The sequence below is a fragment of the Pteropus vampyrus genome, unplaced genomic scaffold (assembly GCF_000151845.1).
Source record: "Pteropus vampyrus isolate Shadow unplaced genomic scaffold, Pvam_2.0 Scaffold193, whole genome shotgun sequence".
Taxonomy (NCBI): Eukaryota; Metazoa; Chordata; class Mammalia; order Chiroptera; family Pteropodidae; genus Pteropus; species Pteropus vampyrus.
In genome coordinates, this window is record NW_011888974.1 from 1,839,076 (window position 1) to 1,862,614 (window position 23,539).

Genomic DNA, 23,539 nt, shown 5'->3' on the forward strand with positions numbered 1-23,539 from the left:
ATTTGGGTTTAGTTTGCTGTTCCTTTGGGAATTTCTTGAGATGAATGCTTAACTAGTAGATTTTTAGATTTTCTTTTTTTTAATAAATGCATTTAAGGCTATAAATTTCCCTCTAAACACAGCTCAGCTACATTCCACAGTTTTGATATGTTTTTTATCATGTAGTTGAAAAGATTTCATAATTTCCATTGTGAGTTCTTTGATTCATGGGCTATTTAGAAACTTATTTTTAAATTTCTAAGAATGCTCTAGTTGTATTTTTAAATTATTGCTTTCTATATTAATTTCATAGTGGTTAAAAACCAACTATATATGATTTTAATCCCCTGAAATTCACTGGATCTTGCTTTATGGACCATTTTACTATAGATTTTTATAAATGTAAATGTAAGCTTTTTTAAAAATGCATATTTAGCAACTACAGGGTGCCATTTTTCTGTATCTCTTCTGAAAGTAATTTAAGTTTTCTTTTCTAGTCTGTTAATATAATGAATTATGTTGATTTTCTAATTTTAACCCATTGCCTATTTTCCCTGAGAATACTTGCCAGCAGCCCTTGTGGCTACAGCATTTGCCCCGAGATAACTTGCAGATTACAGTCCTAACCTTACCCCCAAAGACTGCCATGAAATATCTCACTTCTTATTATTATTTTTGTATTGCTCTAGTATATTGATAGTCTTTGGAAACAAATGACGACATTCTATTTATAGCACTCTGTGTTTTAGTAGTGGTATTTCCATTTATAAAATATATTAATTCTCAATAGCTGAAAATGTCAACTCTTGGAAAATGTAGCATTCCTATGTGTGATGTTAACATCATTCTCAAACAGCCATTGGCTGAAGATTCATTTTATGAATCCGATTTACATACATATTTCTGTTACATTAGGATTAGAGACAAGTTCTGTTTAGAAATAACTCCAATAACAGTTTTTATATTTTATTTTCACACTGAAAACTAGTCAGATTTGCTTCAGCCTTAAGAGCATGTTTATATAAATAGAATTAATGCTGGTAGCGTGCTGCACATTTTTTTTCTGAATGGGAAATAGGTTAAACCAATCTTGCCTTCCTGGAACAAATATATTTGGTCATGAGATATTATCCTTTTTATATATATTTTTGGATCCAATTTGCTAAAATTTCGTTAAGGATTTTTGGACTTAGTTTATGATGATATTGGTCTACAGTTTTCCTTTCTTATAAAGTCTTTGTCAGGTTTAGGTATCAGAGTAATGATGGTCTCATAAACGAATTGGCAAGGATTCCCTCTTCCTTTATTTTCTGGAAGAGTCTGTGTAGAATGGGTATTATTTTTTCCTTAAATGTTGAACAGAATTTACCAGTAAAGCCATATAGACCTAGACTTTTAACAGTTTTTAACTATGAATTCAATTCTTTAATATAGGGCTATTCTGATTATTTCTTATTAAGCGAGCTTTGGTAGTTGAGTCTTTTGAGGAATTTGTTCATTTAATCTAAATTTTCAAATGTATCAGCATAAAGTTACTCAAAATACTTCTTAATCATTCTTTTATTTATTTTTAATTAAAATTTTATTGATATCATTGTAGATTCACATGAATTTGTAAGAAATAATATAGAGAGATCTCTTGTACACTATGCTCAGTTTACCCAATGCTAACATTTGTAAAACTATAGTATAAAAGCACAACTAGGACACTGACACTGATACAATCTATCAGTCTTATTCAGATTTCTCTGGTTTTTCTTACATTTCTGTGTGTGCGTGTAGTAAATTCTATACAAATTTGCCACCTGAGTAGGTTCACGTATTCACCCCCAGTCAAGATACCGAACAGTTCTAACACCAAGGATCCCTTGTGTTGCCCTTCTATAACCACACCTCCCTTGCTTGACCGCCCCCTTCCCTAACCCCTGGTTATCACTAATCTGTCCTCTATTTCTAAAATTTTGTCATATCAAAAATGCTATATAAATGGAATTCTATAGTATGTAACCTTTTGGAATTGGCCTTTTTTTTTCCTGCTCAGCATTAATTCCCTGGAGACTTTTCCAAGTTGTTGCATGCATCAATAGTTCATAACTTTTACTGTTGAGTAGCATTCCATGGTATATACGTACCATAGTTTTTATAACCATTCACCAATTAAACAGCTGCTGAAAACATCTGTGTACAGGTTTTTGTGTGAACATAAGTTTTCACTTCTGTGGAATAAATGCCCAGAGAATGCTTTTTAATATCCATAGGCCCTATAATGATAATGTTCCTTCTTTTATATCTAATATTGGTAATTTTTGTCTCCTATCTCTTCTTTTCTGATCAGTTTGGTAGAGGTTTGTCAATTGCATTGATCTTTTCAGAGAACCAGTACTGTTCACTGATTTTCTCAACTGTTCTGTGTTCTATTTCATTTATTTCTACTGTTATCTTTATCATTTCCTTCTTTCTGCTTACTTTTTCTAATTTTTAAGGTGGAAGTATAGGAACTTGATTTGATTTGAGACTTCTTTTCTAATACAGGCATTTAGGCTATAATTTCCCTCTATGCACGGCTTTTGCTGCATCCATAAATTTTAACATACAGTGTTTTTATTTTCATTCAGTTCAGAACATTTTCTAATTTCCCTTTTGATTTCTTTTTTTTTACCCATAGGCTATCTAGAAGTGTATTATTTAGTTTCCAAACATTTGGGATTTTCCTCAGATATCTTGTTACCCGTTTCTAATTTAATTCTATTATAGTCGGAGAACGTAAGTTTTATAACTTGAATCTTTTAGGTGTATTGATACTTGTTTTAATGCCCAGAATAGTCTATCTTGGCAAAAATATTTCATGTCCTTTTGAAAAAAAAATGTTTATTGTAGGACACATTCAAAGACTAGAAGAACATATTTCTGTTTTTAGGTGGAGTGCCATATAAATATCAGTTGGGTAAAATTGGATGATAATGTTCTAGTTGAAATTATAACCAACTTTCTGTCTATTGAGAGAGATGTTGAAATTTCTGTGGATTTCCCTAGTTCTCCATCAGATTTCCTTCATGTGTGTTAAGCTTCTTTATTAGCTGCAAACACGTTTAACACTATTATGTCCTCTGGAATCTAAAATCTGGATTAACTGACCACTTTCCCATAATGAAATGACCCTCTTTATCACTGGTAATATTCTTTTCTGTGAAGTCCAATTTATCCAGTAATAATATAGCCACTCAGAAGTTCCTTTTTTAAGTTAGTCTTAGCCTGGAATATCTTTTTCTATCCATTTAGTTTTAACCTATCTTTGTCTATAAATTTAAAGTTCATTCCTTATAGACAGCCTACAAACTCTGTTTTTTAATTGGAATATTTAGACCATTTGCTTAGTGATATGATTAGTGATTATATTTGATTAGTGATATGATTGAGTGTGAGTCTATCATCTTGCTATTTGTTTTCTATTGATCCCATTTCTTCTTTGTTCCTATTCCCATTTTTCTGCCTTCCTTTGGATTAAATTTTTATATAATTCTATTATATCTGTCTTGTTGTCTTATTAATTATATCTCTTTGATTTATTTTTGTTTTATTCTATCTTTTAGTGGTTGCTTTAGAGTTTATTGAATACACTTATTATGGTCTTCCTCCAAGTAACATTATACCACTTCATGTAAACAGAGTTAAGAACCTTACAAGTGTATACTTCTATTTTTCCTCTTCCTGCCTTAGTAAATTGTGGGAATATATATTACTTCTACATATGTTATAATTCTAAAATACATTGTTATTATTTTTTCTTTAAACAATTATGTTTGAAGAGATTTAAAACAAAGGGAACATATTTTACATAATTATCATTTCTGGTGATTTTGATTCTTTTTGTATAGATTCAGATTTCCATCTAATATTGTTTTCCTTTTGCCTGAAAGACTTCCTTTAATATTTTTTGTAGTGCACATCTCTTGGTGATGAATTTTTTTCAACTTTTGTATGCCTGAAAAAGTATTTTCCCTTCACATTTAAAAGACATTTTCATTGGTTATATTTCTAGGTTGACAGGTTTTTTTCCTTCGATAATTTACAATTTTTTCAATTTCATTGTTTCTAATATGAGGTCCATTATTACCCTTTGTTCCTTGGTATGTAATACATCTTTTTTCCTGCGGCTACTTTCAAGATTTTCTCTTTTCTACTGATATTAAGCAATTTGATATGATGTGACTTGCTGTGGTTTTCTTCATGTTTCTCATGCTTGCGTTCTGTTGAGATTCTTGGATCTGTGAATTCACAGGTTTTTAAAAAAATTTGGAAATTGGCCGTTATTTTTTCAAATATGTTTTCTGTTTCCCCACTTTCCTTTCCTTTGGAAATTCCATGTGAAACTGTCTCAATCTCATTCAAATTCTGTTTTTTTTTTTTGTTTTTTGTTTTTTGGGTTTTTTTTTTTTTTTGGAGGGGGGTGGTAAATCTTTTTCTTCCCTATGTTTCATTTTGGATACTTTCTATTGCTATGTCTTAAAAATTATTTTCTTCTGTGGTGTCTAACCTGCTGTTAATTCCAATTCATTGTATTTTTAATCCCTAATCTAGGGCTAGATTTTCCTCACTACTGAGACTTTTCTGAGTATTTTATTTGATGCCCTATATATTATGAGTTCTGTCTACTCTAACTTGAAACACAAACTACTCCTGGCACCACATAGTCTCTGGGGATTTTACTGTCTATTCATTTCTACTTGTTTTTCTCTCAGTCTTAAGTTTCCTCACATGCATATGCTTATAAGTACTCAGCTGAAGAAACAGGGAGACTGTCTGCAGCTGTCCAGAACTCTTTCTTTATATTCAGCTCTCTATTCTCCATGCAGATCTTTCCTGCAAATTCCAGCCAACCTGACCTCTCTGGATTTTTGACTCTGTACTCGCAACTTGGAAAAAATGACAGGATCTCTTTTGACTCCTTTCCTTTTCTGTGGCTTGCAAGCTCATCTTGTTTTTTTTGTTTGTTTTTTTTTTTTCCCCCTTCTCTCAGGAATCACTGTCCTGTACTGTCTGTTGGCCATTGTCTGAAAATTTTTATTTTAGACATTTTCTCTGTTTTTTTTGTTTGTTTGTTTGTTTAAGGTGGGATTATAAATCTAGTTGTGAGGATGGAGTCTCATAAATGGGATTAGTGCCCTTATTAACAAGACCCCAGAGAGCCTCTTTGCCCCTTCTACCATGTGAAAATATGGCTGTCTATGAGCCAGAAAGCAGGCTCTCATAGGACACCAAATCCACTGGTACCATGATCTTGAATTTCCCAGCCTCCACACCATGAAAAGAAAAAGTTCTGTTGTTTATAAGCCACCAGTCTATGATACTTGTTATAGCAGCCTGAATGGACTAAGACAGAGTCATTTCTCAGAGGGCCTGAGATAGGCAAAGCAGGGTAGAATAGGATAATTTTTACCATAATATTAAATACCAGGAAAGTATTACTTTTGGTGAGATTTAAAGGGCAAGAAACAAACTGTAGGCCAGGAACAGATGAAAATAAGTGTGTGTTGACTTCTAAGAGACTTTTCAATTCTGTAAATGCATGGCACTAGGAATCTTATATAAACAAATGATACTTAATCTTAAAAATAAAAATCAATAGTATTTCTACTTACAATGGCCCTGTCTCCATAGAGACATTGACATGTGCTTTGATTTTCAAATCCTTCTGAATTTTAGGGTCACAGGCTTGCCTGAAATCGCCCAGGTAGATCTTTCCTGGCACTATTTCAATAGGGTATGGCTGAAATTGATCCAGTTCCTGAGGTGGGGAAAATGAAAGGCTCCTATAAATACTTTCCAGGAAAGAAGCTGTTTTCATTTTTTTCTCTCTCTTGTAATGTGGCTCAGCAAACAAGCTTAGAAAAATAATCTAAGACAGTGAATGGTGTTGAGATCTGGGCATTCAAAGATATTGGCAAGTAACAACTTGCACAAGGAGTTAGAGAGCTGGTAGTAACACCATGGTATAGCATGCTGAACACCGACATCCCACTTCCCTCCATAGCACCTGTTTGCATTTGGCCAGGTGCACTAAAATTGGAGTCTAATATCCCATGGCCAACAACTGCAAAAACCCAGGGTATGTCCAGTTGGAGGAGGGCAAGGGTGGCGAAGAACAGCCCTTTCATTACATTTGGAGGCAACCAGAATTTAAATACCTTTAAAAAACACACACACACACACATAATAAAACTACTCACAAGAGCTATCAGGAAATGAATTCTGATGAAGTTCTGATAGAGAGGTAGGGAGAACAGGATACCACTTTAATGGAAGCTTACTGAGTTCCAGGTCCAAAGTGGTAATAAGAAAATTTCTGGTTTCTTTGAAAAACAAAGAAACAAAGAGAAGCATTATTCCTTACATTTCCCAAAGTGTGTTCTAAGAAGCACTGGTCCCTCACAACACACTGTGAAAAAAGGTTTCGGAGAACCAAGAACATATGGGAAATAGTAACTGTGATATCCCTCTCGGAGAAACTCACAATGGACAAAAGCTCAAAGAAGTCTGGCAATAAAGAAATCCACTAACTACAGCCACCATGGAAAACAGTATGGAGATTCCTAAAAATTATTAATGGAACTACCATACCATATGATCCAGTAATCCCACTTCTGGGTATTTATCCAACGGAAACAAAATCATTATCTCAGAGAGGTACCTGCACCCCCTTAATCACTGAAGTATTATTCACTATAGCCAAGAGTTGGGAACAACCTAAGTGTTCATCAGTAGATAAGTTGATAAATAAAATGCAGCACACATATAAACATACATACTGTGGAATATTATTCAGCCATAAAAAAAGAAGGAAATCCTGTCATTTGTGGCAACATGGATGGACCTTGAGGGCATTTTGCTAAATGAAATGAGCCAGATGGAGAAAGATAAATATTGCATGCTCTCACTTATATGTGGACACTAAAAATGCCAAACTCATAGAAACGGAGTAGAGTGGTAGTTGCCAGGCGCTGGAAGAAAAGAGGGAATGGTGAGATGCTGGTCAAAGGGTATAAATTTTCAGACTGCATGGTGACTACAGTTAACAATACTGTATTAATATACTTGAAAATTGATGAGAGTAGATCTTAAATGTTCTCACCACACACAAAAAGAGGTAATTTTGTGAGGTGATGGTGTATTAACCTTATTATTATAATCATTTCACAACATGTACACATATCAGATCCTCATGTTATACACCTTAAACTTATACAGTATTACCTGTTTATCATATATCAATAAAGCTGAGGGAAATCATAAAATCTGATTGTTCCAAGGAAAGATTATTAGAGCACCAAGGAGGTGGTTAGAAAAAGTTATCATCAAATAATAAAACTAATTTTATAAACAAGTTTGAAAAGAGCCAGAAAAGCATGCCAAAGTGTGCCTCCAGGGAACTGAGAGCTGGTGAAAATCTTCCTAATGGTTCCTTAGGCTGACCTCTTGTAGCTCAGATATTTGTAATAAAACAGTGGCTACATAGTTATTATTGGCATGAATTAAAAATCTACTTGTGATATTTAGTAAGATAAAGTCTAGGCAACACCTCAAAAAAATCCACTAACGTTGTATAAATTGACATTTCTAATATAGTCTGTTTAGGTCATATTTTTTTTTTTCATCAGTATTTCATAGGAAATGCTGACCTATGTAATTTCAAAAGTCAAATTGCATTCTAAAAACTCCTCTGGCTCCAAGTCTGACTCAGAAATAACATCTTAAGTACTTCAGGCTGTCCGCCATTCACTTCAGTCCATCACAGGCCTCTGGCCTCAGTACATCTCCCATCCCAGTGAACCTGCTTCAAGCCCACATTCTTCCCAAGTTGTCGTCAGCCTCAAAAGCCTCTATTAAAGAACAGACACCAAGCTGAGCCAATCCTCAAGTTTGCAAAAGAGACTCATGACTCTTCTATTTGCAGGCAGACCAGCTACTTGAGATGTGACCCAAAGCATCCCTGGAGCTCAGGCTGACCTCACCCAAGAACCTCAGCTTGCTGGAGCCAAAGGAAATTCTCCCAGTTTCATTTGGAAAATCTCATTAAACACCCATCACAAATCCATCAACTTTCTTCCTATTGCCTACAAACCACAATCACAAGGAAGTTCCTGTGATTGTGTCAGCTGCAGAGAAAGAGGGTATGGCATGTATGAAAATATGCTTCGCTGTAAAGAGCAAGCCCACATTAACTCTAGATGACACCACATCGACAAACATAAAAGAACAGGTATCTGAAAAAGAAACAGGCATCTAAACCAAGCCCACTGACTCCCCCTACTTCTGACACTGCCTCCTCCTCCTGTGTCCACCACCTCAATGAGCCACACCATGGGCCACCTGTCACCCACACCTAAACCAAAACATTATTCTAGACTTCTCTCTTTCCTGTACCCCACCACCTGCATATTAGTCAATGCTGCTTCCTAAGTATTTCTTGAATCCATCGTCTCCTCTCCATCCCTACCTCCTAGCAGGTCTCCCCAAATCCATTCTGTCCCCATTGATCTGCTCTCTGCACTGCAATCAGAGTAGGTCTTTCTAAGTGAAATCTGACCATGCCACCCCTCAACCTAAAACTATTCAGTGGCTCACCATCATCTCTCTCTAGTGTGGACGTCACACTTCTTTTAGTCACAGAACCCTTTGCTCAAGGTGAAATCTTATTTAAGGGATGCCATCTATAAAACAGGAAATTATAAGTCACTCTGTCTAAGGCAGAGGGGCAGTTTCAGAGTCCAAATTCTATGCCTCCATTTCCTCTCAAAGGAGCAGTAAGAATTCCCCTGCTTTATAATGTATCAGAACAATAACAGAAAGGGAGTATGGCTTTCACTCTTGCTCCTGAATTAGAAACAAAGCAGGAAGAGGGAAATAGTGGGCGCCTACATTCTAGACGGCCACAAATAATTAGGGTAAAACTCACTCACCCAATCTATCAGGCCGTGATAGATACCATCAGCCACCATCATACCCCTCTTCCCAATCTACATAAGAAAACTAAGGGTGAGGGCAAGTTCATAGATGTATACACATGTCAAAACTGACCAAATTATACATTTTAAATATGTACAGTTATTCCTACATCAATTATACCTTAACAAAGCTTTAAAAGGCAGGGGCAATGAGTTATCAGCAGTATGATGTTTATAAAGAAATACTCCCTTTGAGCACTGCAGAGCCAGTAAGGAGTGCTTCTCTAGCAGCAGGGAGGGGTGTCTGCAGGTTGAGGAGATTGGCTATACGACTGTTGAGCTGAAAATCATAATGTGGTTACTTTAGTGGAAGGAGAGGAGGTAGTCCTTTGGAGATCTTGACATTAATACCCTGCATTTGGGAACAGGTATGACCTCAGACTTGGGTCTCCACCTTTTCACATAGGCTGACTAGAGCTGCCAAGTCAGCAAGGCAAGGAGGGGTTGCAGTGAGGTCTGCCTGGGCTGGGCCTCTTTCCCCATCATCATACTCCCTTGTGGCTCATTCCAGGATTCAAGTGAAGGAGTATAGATGTGGTAGGGGACTCATGGGCTTCCAGGAGAAGGAAAGAGAATTGGAGTACTCCTGGCAGAAATTCTTGGGTAACTCTCTGAAAGATCCTCGTTAACAGATGGAGCCTCTGAACAGAACCCCAAGGAAACGAGCAGCAAAGGCCATCAGCAGCACACAGAAACAGGCTGGGCCAGAGTGAGAAGGCATTTCCCCACCACTGACAGTGGCCAGTCACAGAAGACAGGCTCCATTCTGGACCCTCAGCACCAGAGGGGCCAAGCCCCAAAGAGGGGAACAGAGGAGGTGTCATTGAAGCCAGCCCACACCCCTCACCACTCCCAGCCCCCAGGAAACTGAAGGCTACTCAGCTCTGGGGGATGGAAAGAGATGAGATATGGTTTGAGCTTAGAATGTTAAACTAGACTGGCTTGTATCAGACTAATTGTTCTTATTCCCTTTTAAATTTTTTATCAAAAAATACACAAAAATAGAGAGAATAGTGTAAAAACCCCTAGATCTATCACCCCTCTGTAAATGTTATCAACTAATGGCTAATTTTGCGTCATCTATACTGACTTTCTAAACCACTCCAGATTATTTTGAAGGAAATTCCAGATATGACATTATTTTATCCATAAATATTATGTATCTCTAAAAGATAGACTCATATTTTTAAAAGCATAACCATAATGTCATCACAACCTAAAGAAATATAATATTTCCTTACTATCAGTTAATATGCACATTTCCCCAATCATTTTACATGACTAGACTGAAATTTTTCATAACCAAAAGTGGCCAGAAAACATGGAATCTGTCCAAGATGTTTCTAAGGACAAGAATGAGAGCACAGTTGAAGGCAATGATTGGAAAAAATGAAACCTGTGCATGTTTACATTCCATTGCAGTCAGACTCTTCAATAAACCAGATATTACATAATGCACCCCGGGGACCGGTCCCTGTCTGTCAATTGTTGCCACCCAATGCTTATTTCACCTCTCTTTCCCACAAGCTCCTCCTCCTTCAGGTTTGGAAGGAAATGCCTCTCCTCTGGGCTCCATACACCTGCTGCGTCCCTTGGCCCCACCCCTTGTCTCCCCTACAAGAACTCCATATAGGCAGGGACTGCTTTCTCACTCTTTTTGTATCCTCTGGATTCGAACATCTAAGAGTGACCTCAAATCATGACACCCCTCCCTGCTCCCTGCCTGTCTGACTTTGACTACAGTCTACCATCCAGAACTCTCCTGGGACCCTGCCTTCTGAATGGGCCCCATCTCTTAAAAGCCATGCTGGCTTCCACACAAATCTGATGATTATAAATTCATCATCTAGGACCTCCTGGCTACCCCAAGTTCATTTCTCAAGCCCAGTCTTCAAAATTTCTTCCATTTTTTCCCCATGTTGTCTGTCTCCTTCTCCTCTTTGTTCTACTCTGCACCCCATCCCATGGTCCTTAGGGGAAGGCCATGCTCCATCCAAGCCTGCCTGTGCTCAAGCACCCTGCCTTACCTGTGGCATCCAGATGATTTTCTGTGTCCGGAAGAAGTGGTACATAGCTGAGAAGCGCTCATAGCCCCCTTTCAAGATATGGATGGGGTGGCGGGTGAGATGGGACATGGCTCTGCCACACTCAACAGCAGCTCCAAACACCAGTTCTAGGAGTGGAGATCAAAGAAATAAATGTCCCCTGTATGTTCACCATTTGTCTAAAGCTCCAGTGGACATCTACTCTATTCTAAAAAGCATTTATCTAGGAAGCTGGAGCAAATATAAAGATTACTGTTATAATTAAAATTTAAAAAGCAACTTACCTCCAAGAAAGTTAATCTTTGTTTTTCTGTATGTATACACACACACACACACACACACACACACACACACACACACACACACAGACTATTGTATGCCACATGCTGTATACCACACAATTCACCTATTTATAGTACATAATTCAATGTTTTTTAGTATAGTCACAGAGTTGTGTAACAATCACCGCAATCAATTTTAGAACATTTTCATCACCCCAAAAAGAAACCCTGTACCATGTAGAGGGTTTCACTCCTCATTTCCCCACAACAAACGCCCAGCCCGAGGCAACCACTAATCAAATTTCTATGGATTTACCTATTCTGTACATTTCATATAAATAGAATCACACATTATGTGGTAATTTTGTGTCTGGCTTCTTACTTAGCATAATGTTTTCAAAGTTCATCTATGTTGTAGCGTGTGTCAGCACTCCATTCCTTTTCATGGCCGAATAACATTCTATTGTGTGGCTCTACCACCTTTTGTTTTTCTTTCATTTGTTGGTGGACATTGGGGTTGTTTCCACCCTTTGGCAAGGTTTTTTATGCATGTTTCTACTTCTCTTGGGTACATATCTAGAAGTGAAAGTGCTGGACCATATTAACCTTTGAGGAAAGTGCCAACCATTTTCCACAGCAACTGTACCAGTGTACATTTTACCCAACAGTGTATTAGTGTTCCAACATCTCTACATCCTCATCAACACTTGTTACTATCTGTCTTTTTAATTATGGCCATCCTAGAGGATTTAATATCTCATTATGGTTTTGACATCAATTTAATCTAAAATGACTTCACTGATCTGTAGAATCACTATTAGACTGTATGCAAATTAGATATATGTGATAGGAAGTTTGCAAATTAAGGCTAAGCCAAGATATTCTGAGGCCAGGAACTGACCCTTAAAGAGAAATACTGTGCAGCAGACTCTGGAAAGCTAGCTAAAAGGACAAAGGGAAGGGCGTGGACTCTAATACCTATCGTGAACCTTTATCTAGAAAGAGATGTTGCCAATTCCAGCAGGGGCTGCTGAGGACATAAATAGCCTGAGACCTATCTGGAGAAACTATTTGGAAGAAGAGGCTGCGGACAATAGCTAGGCCAGAAGAGAACTTGTAGTTGGCGAGACAGGATTCAAAGCCCACCTTCCCCAAGGGCCTGGCTTAGAAGCCAGAGAACTCTGGGTCTCCCAGGGTCTCCCAGCCCCATCTCCCTCTTGAGCACCAGACTGAGTAATGACTGGGAAGGTCAGAGGACCCAAGGGAGTCAGGGAGGGAGTCCCAGGCCACAATACTACTGGCTTTAAACCAGACAGCTGCTTCCCTGCCAATGTCAAATGACCCACTGGAGGCTTATTCACAAGCAAGGGTAATGGGGTCAAAGCTGGAAGAAGGCCAGTTTCCAGGGGACGATTAGAGATTTGGACAAAAAGTCATGAGAACATCCCAGGGCCCAGGTTATTCAGTCAAGGATGCAATGGGGTTAATATTTTTGAAACATTAAATTTGTTCATTTTTATTCCCATTAATCTTGAATTCTCTGTTGACATGAGGTTTCCCATACTTTGAACTGGGGTGCTCACTGCTTCAGGGGGTGGGGGCAACCACCTGGTACAAGGAGTCAGGGCTCAGCTTGAGCTTCAAGTTAAATTCTATGAGGTCCAAAGCCAGACAATTGTCTTAAAAGTCAGGCTTTGTTGAGGGAGAATAAAAGGAATTCCAAAATTCTCAAAGCTTCCCTTCACAGTTGGTATCCTGGCCCTGAGAACTCTACTGGCACCCGATCACAAGCCCAGTGTATGGGTCTATATCCATGTGTTGCCAAGAAGGATGATTTAACATAAGGGAAATGTCGTTCATACAAGAAGAGGCTGCCCTGTGCATGCTGAAAGGAGCTTGGAGAGAGAGTCCCAGAGGCCAAGACAAGGGAAGACACTTCGTAGGCTCCTAAGAAGACACCCAGCTGAGGTGGTAGAAACACACCAGCTGGGGGAAGGGACTAAAAACAACTTGTGCCCTATTTCCCACTAGGATTCTGAAACCCCCCACAGCAGACATAGGGTGTGGTTAACCTAATGCTAGAAACAAGGGAAGCCATAGCAGGCCCAGGGATCAGGAGCACATAGAGAAGGCCAGGGGCAGCCTGGGTAGGAGGGCACAGGGCAGAGTCCCCTAGGAACCAACGCTGTGCATGGCTAGGGGGAGGGAGTCACTCATGACTTACACTAGACATGGACATTTTGGCCACAAGCATAGCAAGAACAGAGGCCCATGGCCAAAGGCCATATAGGCTGAGCTGCGCCTCATCCAGAAGCTAGCAGGAAAGGACTATACAGAAACTGATGCCCACTTTTAGGATGTAATAAAGTCTCCCCCCGTGCCTAGATTGCCTAGATTGCCTTGATGGTCAGGGAGGTGGGTAGTTACCAGTGGAAAGGAGAAGGTAGTGGTGAGAAATGGTCTTTTATCCAAAAGACTGTATTTACCTGGATAATGCCATGTTAAAGGAGAAAAGGTGCCTTGAGAGGGCAAGGCATGTACCTGTGTGGTTTTCGTTTTGTTGTATTGTTGTTTCGTGATTGTGGTTTCCTACCTAGTGAGAACAGGGACTCCACGGGACGGTGAAATCACTTACAGAACATAGAGGGGGTTATCTTTATTGACCACTGTTTCCTAGGGTTTCAGGGTCCAGCCTCCTGGGATTGTAGGCCAGAGCCCAGCACAATGAGCTTGGGGAAGAGGGGATAATTTCCTGGCTAAGGACCTCTTGGGAGGACTGGTTTTCTTAAAGGTGGAAGCCTAGTGCCACCCAGTGACTGCTGCTGTGAATGACCTAGCCTATGGACCCACCTACATATTATTAGTGACTGAGCCACAAACAGCAGAGGCCCTTGTGCCAATGGCCACTGGTGATCAACCCAAAGCAGGGGCTGAATGGAGAACGCTCCAGAGCCTCAGTAAAGCAGATTAGAACCAACAACATTTTAATGCTCCAGCTTGGGGCTGGAGTGACTTTGCACTGTTCTTTAACATCATTACTCAGGCCTTAGAAGATTAAACAGAGCCAAACTGCCTGAGTGTGAATCCAGGCCTTACCACTTACTAGATATGGTGGTTTTTAAAAAGTCCACAGATTCTTTCAAATGCCTTTCTTTAAAAGGCTGAGTCTAATTGCTCTCCCCTTGAGGGAAGACTATACTCAGTGATTTCCTTCTAATGAATAGAAGTGACTGTGTATAAGCTCTAAAACTGGGTCATAAAGGGCATGTGGCTTCCCCTTTCTCTCCCTCTCTCTTGTATCACTGGGTCTGGGGAAAGCGGCTGCCATGTCATGAGGCCGTGAAAGCAGTCCTATGGGGAGATCTATGCGGCAAAAACTGAGATCTCCTGCCAACAGCCAGAATGAAACTGAGGTCTCCTGGCTATAGCCATGTGAGGAAGTCATCTCAAATGCAGATCATCCTGGCCCAGTCAGACTTTTAGATGACAGCAGCCCTGACTGGCATCTTGACTACAACCTCAGATTCTATACCAGAATCTATACCAGAATCTTCCAGCTATGCTGCTCCTGAATTCTGGACCCATAAAATCTAAGAGATAATTAATGCTCGTTATACTAAGCTACTGAGTTTGGGGGTAATTTGCTATATAGCAACAGATAACTAATTCACTAGGTATGGGACCTCAGGCAAGTTACTTTGCCTTTCTGGGCCCCAACTTTCCTATCTATAAAGTGGGACTGTTATATATTAGGAAATAATTCTCCACAGTCTCTCACATCTCTACATGTCCTTTGAACAAAGACACTAGCTTTTCAAGGATATTTCTATCACCAACAGCCTTGGAAGACAGACATAGTTTCTCCCTCCAGAGCCAAGGACAGACAGGCTTTCTGCCAATGATAACAAATTCAGGCCCCTAAGCTCAGAGCTCTTCTTCTATAATACAATATACTCCATGGATAGTTGTACTTGGTTCTCTTCATGTCACCCTATGAGAACTGGGATTTGGGGTACCAGTGCAGGAAAATGATGACATTCTGGGTACTTTTATTGCTCTGATAATAAAGTCCTTTGTCTCTGATCCAGGAGCCTCACGTCTTTGGTTAGCATCTACGAAATTTGTGGCAGACTCATGTGTCATCTTGCAAGAAAGGAAAAGTCTCAGACTCTTTCCAGTTCTTCATATTGCCATCCTCATATGGATGTTTTGCAGATTGCACCCAGGGTTACAGGGTTGCACCCAGGGTTTGCAGGGTTGACCCAGGTAGAACACTTGGCATGCAGCAAAAGTGTTCAACAACTGTAAACTATTGTTCTGTGGCTAGTATAAAAACCCACCTTCTCCACTATCGTCAGAGTTGTCATTGTCATCACCTTTTAGGATTATCTCCAGGGAGATGCTGTTGTTATCGTATATTACACAGTACTTCACACACTCCAGATCCACAGACTCTGGGATAAGATATTCATTTGCCTTCTAAAAAAACCACAAAAGAGGCGTGTTGGTGGGTGGGTTCAGTTGAACAAATATTCTCTGTACACCAGCAATGGTTGGAGCTGAAGGTAGGACTGTGCCTGTTTTCCTGACTACACACATGGGCAAAGAAGCACTAAGAGTTGACCAGAGTCTGCTAAATTCCAAAGATCTTCCACACCCACATCCCCTGCTGTGAAAAGCTGACCACAGGTGACTGGATCAGAGATAAATGCCTGGCCAAAGAACAGCTGGTCTACTGACCCGCCAAATGAACTAACACATTCTCTCTCTGGGGCGGAGTGGTTGTCCGTGAGGGCTGAAGCCAAAATCTCCCATAAGAGGTCAGTAAGCAGAGGCTTGAGTAAGCAGGAAACACGAGCAAGCAGATATAACAAGGCAGACTAAGCTCAAATGTAAGCTCTATAAGAGCGGGAACATTTGTCCTTTTATAGTCACTGATGTATCCTAAGCTTCTAGAACACTGCCCAACACATGATAGCCATAAATATGGTTAAAGGAAGTAAATAGGTCCATAGGTCCTGAAGAGTAGTCAGGAGTGGCTGAGTCACCATAATGGCAACCACAGGAGCAAATGGTGTCTTCTACCAGGGAGAGAATGAGCTCTCACAGAACCAGAACTGCCCAGGATCCCATGGGGTGTTCCAGAGCTCTGTGAAGACTGGCTGGGCGGCAGCTGAGAAGTAAGTCCTCGTTTGTTCTCAATGCTTTCCAAAAGCCCCCGCTACTCATGGGAACCTGAGCCTGACTCTGTTCCTTGTGGCCCGTCTGGCTGACACAGAGGCACTGACAGAGGACCTACGGGTGGGATAGAACAAGTACCCATCTACCTACCACAAAGCAGTGAGGTAAGGCCCATGAGGTATAGACCAGGGAAGTTCTCTGGGACTCAAACAGAAGAAATTATATTTGTCTAAAGGAATTAGGAAACAGATGGCGCTCAGAGGATGAGCAGGACTTAGACAGGTGATAATAAGGAAAGCGGGGTTCTCAGTGTGGAGGAGAGCATGAGCAAAAGGAAAAGATGGAAACAGCACACAGAGGCTGGAGTAGGAGGGAGAGTGGGGAGAGATGTGGCTCTACATTCATTCATTTATTTAATAAACATTCATTCAGGACCTACTTTGCTAGGTTCTGGAATACAGAGATTTAAAAATGGCTAGGGGGATGCCAGAGTTGGTCTAGAGGACTCAGAAAGGCTCACAAGGTAGGAGGCATTTGAGATGAGACCACAAGGACAAGTGGAAATATGCCAGGTGGCCAAGGGTTAGGGGAGTGTTCCAGGCAGAAGGAACAGCTTCTAGTCATTTATTTTAGTCAACCAATAGGTTCTAAGCACCTACCTGATGCCAGGAACCAGAAAGAACATCCAGGTTACAATGATGAGCAAAGCACACACACTTCTGTGCTCACACAGAGCAGTGTGTTCAAGGAACCACGAGTACTATATTTCCTAGATCTTAAGAGACCATTGGTTATAAGATGAACCACCAATTTAACAACAGTTGCAATCAGGAATGTAAATTAAAAGGAGATTTATTGGCAAATAGCAACATTTTAGGCAGGGCAGGGAGCAACTGGTCCCCAGGAAAACCTGAACCAGGACTCTAAAGCCCAGACCTCCCTCTCACACACTGCTCCTCTCTGCTTCCCCTGCATGCTCATTCCACCATCTCAGACAACTTTCTTCTGAGGTCCAAGTCATGGCCACCAGTGACACTCAGACTCTCATCCTCCCAACTTCACCACCAGAAAAGAAAGAGCTGCCTTTTCTAATTCCAATTCTGATTTGCTCAGTTTTCACCCTAGGCCCATGGCCAATTGCTGTGGCCAAGGTCTGGATACTATTTTAGAGAGCACCACTAGACCTCCAGTGTTTGAGCAGGGAGGAGGAGTTCCCCTCAAAAAAGGCGGTGGGGTTGGGGGAGGGAGGGACGGGGTAGGTGCCAGGCAGGAAACAACAGATGTCCACCACATGTGCTTTGGGGGAAAAGATATTGCCACATTAAAAGTGCAAGTCAATTTGTAGGATATTTTGCAATTTCAGAAATGTTAAAACATGGGGGAAGTACATGCATCTTAGAACCACGGAAACACAACAGAGCAATGCCGCTGAGGTGTCAGAGGAAAGTGGAAGCATGCTAGAAGTGAGGCTGGAGAGGGAGGTGGAATCAGATCTAGAAGGCCTTGAACACAGAGTTCAGAGTCTCTGTGTCCTGCTAGGGCTTGGAGTTCCCTAAAGGCCTGTGATCTGCTGGGTAAAACACTGGGAAGGGGAGTCCAGAGGTGTCAGAATGGCTGAGGGGTTCTGTGGGGCTAAGGTGGAGAGAATGTCTCTTTCTAGAGTTGGGGGTGTTTCTAGAATCATAGGAATATGCAGATTTAAGAGCTGAGTTGGAAACTGACAGCCATGCATCATGAAGGGGCTCTAAATAGTTTGCAAAAAGCAGATAAAGGCCTGAAATGGGGATTAAGAGCTAGAAGAGGAACCAGAGAATTGAAAATCCTGGGTGCAGGACAGATAATGATGGATTGAGTTGGGGAAAGCAAGTAGGCAGCAAGCTTATCCTAGAAAGATACTTGAGCCAGGGTCCATGCTCCCTGCTGAGTTATGTGTGGGAAAAGGCCAGAGGTGGAGTCATAACAGCAGAGTGGGAATTTTACAAGACAAAATTTTAGAAGTAAATATGACAGGACAGCTAAAACTGCATGTGGATAGTTGAAGCTGGAAGCTTGGATGGCATCTTGAAGCAAGAAAGTATACTGACAAATATGAAGGAGACCAAGGATAGATCAGTGGTTTTTTTTAAGCAACAGAAGGAAAAAATGAAGCTGAACCAAAGACACAGAGAAGAAACCATGTAAGCAAGAGAAGGCCTAGAAGTCAAGGGCAGAGAATGTGGTCAAGACTGCAGAGATCGGAAATTGATCCTGAGTGAAGGCTGCCAGGCTTGGCAATGACTTGAGAGACAAGATACCCTGTAGGGGTGGAGAAAAGGGGTTCACTGCATGGTGACTGCTGTAGGGCTCTGTCTTTTTAAAAAGTTGGAATAGAGAAAGGAAGATGAAAATGGAAGAAATGGAAAGACAAGGGAGGGGCTTCCATCTTTGGGTTATAGTAACTATCTATATAGTTTATCATGTTCCTTAAGTAGAACAGAAGCTCCATGAAGGCAGTGACAATGAATTAAGGGCATGTTGCATTCTATTCTATCCCCAGGGTCTAGAACAGTACCTGGCACATCAAAGAATTAAATCAATATTTGCTTAATAAAGTTGTTGACCATGTTGCCAGGTGGGGACACCTTAGAGGGTATGAGAAATGTGAAAGACCCTCATGGTGGATGCAAGAGTAGGGAGGGGTCCTACCTCTGCTGCCTACAGTGTCCAACAGTAGGTGCCACCTCCCGGATCTAGGATATAATCTCCCATTCTTCCATGCCCCCTATCTATAAGGTTGCCAACCTGCCCAAGATTCTGACTCTGCCAGTATACCTTCTTCACTCGAAGGGCTGTAATCACATGGCTTTCGTCGTACTCCCGTTTGGAACGCACATCTGAAAAGGAAGAGTATTTATAATAAATAACTGTATTTGCAAAGGAATACATGACCAAGCTACTTAGAGAACTTATATCACCATCATCTATTTGTCTGGCAGATAGGTGATAGTTACTATTAGTTTAAAACTCAAGGTGTAGTTCCACTACTATGAGCTGCCCACGCCATGACTCCCCTGTCCTATGACATCCATGCCCAAACTCCCCATTAAGGGGTAGTAAGACTTTGTATCTTCAATTTAGGGAAAGTTTTATCTGAGGCCCAAAAGACGTTCAGAAGAGAGGAGAAATCAAAGCCAGAGAGAGCTCATACCAAATGCCCCCATGGAATTTCAGGCCCAAATTCAGATTCTAGAACCTAGGGGCTAAGGTTCTAATGCCCCTGCAAGGACAGGTATGCTGTTATGCTCCTCAAAGTTGTAAAGAACATAGAACATAAATTGAGCCTTATGTATAAATACTAAAAGACAGTTATCCAAAATATACAGAGTTCCTAAAATTCAACAAGAACACAAACAACCCAATTAAAAAATGAGCAAAAGATATGAATAGACATCTTACTAAAGAAGATATACAGATGGTAAATAAGCCTATGAAAAGATGTTCAACATCATATGTTATTAGGGAACAGCAAATTAAAATGAAATACCACTACACACCTATTAGAATGTCGAAAATTCAAAACACAGACAACACCAAATGTTAGTGAGGATGTATGGCCATTTTGGCAGACAGTTTGGCAGTTTTTAACAAAACTAAACATACTCCTGTTACTTTCCCAAATGAGCTGAAAACTTATGACCACATGAAAACCTAAACACAGATGTTTATAGCCACTTTATTGATAATTGCCAAAACTTGGATGCAAGCAGATATCCTTAAGTCAGTGGTGGGTGGATAAATAAACCATGATGCACACAGACAATGGAATAGTGTGCAATACTAAAAAGAAAAGAGCTACCAAGCTATGAAAAGACAGGAAAATTAAATGCATAGTAAGTGCAAGAAGCCAATCTGAAAAGTCTATATACTGTATGATTCCAAATACATGACATTCCTGAAAAGGCAAAACTGTTGATAAATTAAAAAGATCAGTGGTTGCCAGGGGTTAGTGGGGAGAGAGGAATGAACAGATAGAGCCCAGAGGATATTTAGAGCAGTAAAACTACTCTGTATGATACTACAATGATGGATATATGTCATTATACATTTGTCCAAACCCACAAAATGAACAAGACCAAGAATGGACCCTAATGTACACTATGGACTTTGGGTGATAATGATAGGTTAAAGTAGGTTCATTAGTTATAACAAATACATCATGATGTTACTGGGTGTTAATAGTTTGAAAGGCTATGCTTGTGTGGGGGCAGGGAGTATATAAAAACTCTATCTGGTGCTAATTTTGCTGTGAACCTAAAACTGCTCCAACAAAAAATAAAGTCTATTAAAAAAATACATAAGAAAGCACTAACCACAAAAGAAAATATTGATAATTCTAATTTTTCAAATTAAGAGCTTCCATCTCTTTTCAATGAAATATAACATTAAGATAAAAGGGCAAGCCACAGAGTGAGAGAAAATATCTGTAACATAAATAACTAACAGGAGGCCTGTATCCAGAATTTATAAAGACATCTGAAGAGATCTTTATTTTAAGACATCTTTAGAAACAGCTCAAGGCCACACTCAAGGACGACCCCAGTTCCCCCTTAAAGTGCCTGCCTGAGAAAACTCTAGGCTGCCACAAAAACATACTATTTGTTCCAGCCAATGAACACCTGATGATAGGGCCCCTATCTCCCAGCTTCTGGGGAGGGTAAGAGCCTAACATTGATGGGCACCATTTAGCAAACCCAGATGGGTTTCACATGGGCCAGTCCCCCTCTTTTTGCAATTTTTCACTTCCCTGACTCTACTGACCCCCTGCTTGCCCCCTTCCCTGCTCCCTCACTCTCCCTTTAAAATACCCTGTCACCTCTATACGAACTGAAGTTGAATTCAGTTCACTCTTTTCTCTATTGCAATAGTATATTACTGATTAAAATCCATACTTACCACGGTAGCATCTGGCATTGTTTATCTTTGACACCACATAGCAAGAAAAATGCACAAACTATAGTATAGCTATGTACAAAAACATGAGTGAATCTTAAAATATTCTTGAGCAAAGGAAGTAAGTACATGGTCTGTATGGCTTAAAAACAAGTGAAATTAAACACAGTATATCGTAAACTAATTTCACTCATTAATACAGATAAGATCTGAATGAATAGTAAGCCAAATCTAATAGTGTACACACACAAAAATATATATTATATCTAGCAGGAACTGGTAATACTTGAAAATCACATTAAGATATTAAAGAAGAAAATTTGTACTTTCACTGCAAAAGATGCAAAATTTTCAATTCATACCATCAAAGATATTCTTAGTAAGTTAGAAAAAGAAGGTAACTTCTATAACCTGGTTGGTACCTTCCTAAATATCTACAGAAAACATATTTCTGATCAGAAAAGTGAAAAACAAGACAAAATGCTCACTATCACTATCCTCTTTAAAACTGTACTGGAGGGCAAAGAGCACAGTGATTTAGTGAGATAAGAAAAAAATAAGTAAAGCATACAAGAATTGAAAAGGAAGAAATAAAACTGTTATTATACACAGACAACTTGATGGTCCAAGAGAATAGCAAACGATTAAAATTAGTGAGAGCACACCAAGGTTGCTAGATACAAAAGCAATATAAAAAAAAAAATCAATAATGGTCTGTAAAAGTGGAGAGAAAGATAATATTTCAAAAAAGAAAAAGACTTTAGTAGTGCCTCAAACAACCCAAGTGTCTACTAGAACTCACAAATCAGCAACAAAGACTAAAAAGATGGATATGCATACAGGCAATAATTCAGAAAAATTCTATAAAACCAAGAAAAGCTACAGGAAGATAGAAGTTGTAGCTCATTTCTTAAATGATCCTGTGAATGATGAAGAACCTGTAACAAAAAAAGAAAAAGAAAATAGAAAGCAGATCAAAAAATAGTTAGGAAGTGCCAAAAGTTGACAGCAAAATAGAGAATAAAAAGCAAAATACCCGCATGAAAAAACAAGTACAAAGATGAAAATTCTGAAAAGTAAGTCGAGTTAAAAAAAGCATCAAGCCTGCTCAGAAGGAGCCTGTTCAGAAGCTTTCTTAGGTGGGAGGTGCCTGCTTCTGGTGGGGTGGGGGACTGCTCAGGTAAAACGACCTTCTCCCATAGGGCTTCCTCTTCACGAGATGCCCATTCCCAAAAAATCTCCTTCCTAAAAAAATAACAAAAAGGATAAGTCCAACATGCAGAGTGAATCTGCAGGAGTCCCCAATCCTGGGGGCCGCTGACCCATAAGTTCTGTGGCCTGTTAAGAACCCGACACATAGCAGGAGGTGAAGTGGGGGGATATTTTTCTGCATTTGCAGCCACTCCCCGCTCCCCAGTGGCTCCTTGCTCTCCAGCGCTAGCATCAATGCCTCAGCTCCGCTTCAGATCATCAGGCAATAGATTCTCATAGGATGACCTGTCCCTGGTGCCAAAAAGGTTCGGGACCACTGCTCTAAAGGAAAATACAACATCCAAAGGAAAGTGCAGGTGCCCAGGATCTCTTACCACCATCACCAATACTGCTTCTGAAGGGAAACTTAAAAGAAGAGTCTCCCCTGCACCCAAAAAAAACTGTTCTCCGAAGGGAAGGAAATGGAGAAGCCCCTCTTCAGAAGGTAGGAGCAGAAGAGGCAGATATGGAGGTATCTACTGGTATTTCATCCTCTGAACAAAATATGAACATGACAGAGAGCGAGAGTTCAGATAGTGAATGTCAGGTTGACACTATGCTTTTTGTTAAATGAAAATGGACAGGATCAAGACCCAACAGAGAATCCTCCCGGTAAAGACTCAGTAGTAGAAGAATCAATTTCAGCCCTGCTTCTTCCCCCACCATTAGAAAAACGTGAAGCAGCATCCAAAACTGTCCTGGTATTACCTTCTATTATCATGACAATAAATGAGTCTCAGAAAACTGATGATAATGAAGGCATCCAGTCATGATGGAGGTGACCCAAGTGACAACATGTCAGAGGGTAGTGATGATTCTGGATTAAATGGGGTTCAGCTAGTTCCACAAGAAAACTGGTAAAAAAAAAAAA

The 23,539-nt window shown here is 40.0% G+C and overlaps 1 protein-coding gene across 4 annotated transcripts in view; it reads right to left on the reverse strand.

The window, feature by feature from the left end:
* Window positions 1-23,539, reverse strand: part of STYXL1 (serine/threonine/tyrosine interacting like 1) — a 54,024-nt gene that overhangs the window by 13,397 nt on the left and 17,088 nt on the right. For all 4 annotated transcript variants that reach the window (XM_023537548.1, XM_023537547.1, XM_011371546.2 and 1 more), the window contains 4 exons: window positions 19,300-19,361; window positions 15,648-15,786; window positions 11,009-11,154; window positions 5,619-5,764 (listed from right to left, as the gene is read on the reverse strand). In XM_023537548.1, the coding sequence (XP_023393316.1) occupies window positions 5,619-5,764; window positions 11,009-11,154; window positions 15,648-15,786; window positions 19,300-19,361 (493 nt within the window). The remainder of the gene's footprint in view (window positions 1-5,618; window positions 5,765-11,008; window positions 11,155-15,647; window positions 15,787-19,299; window positions 19,362-23,539) is intronic.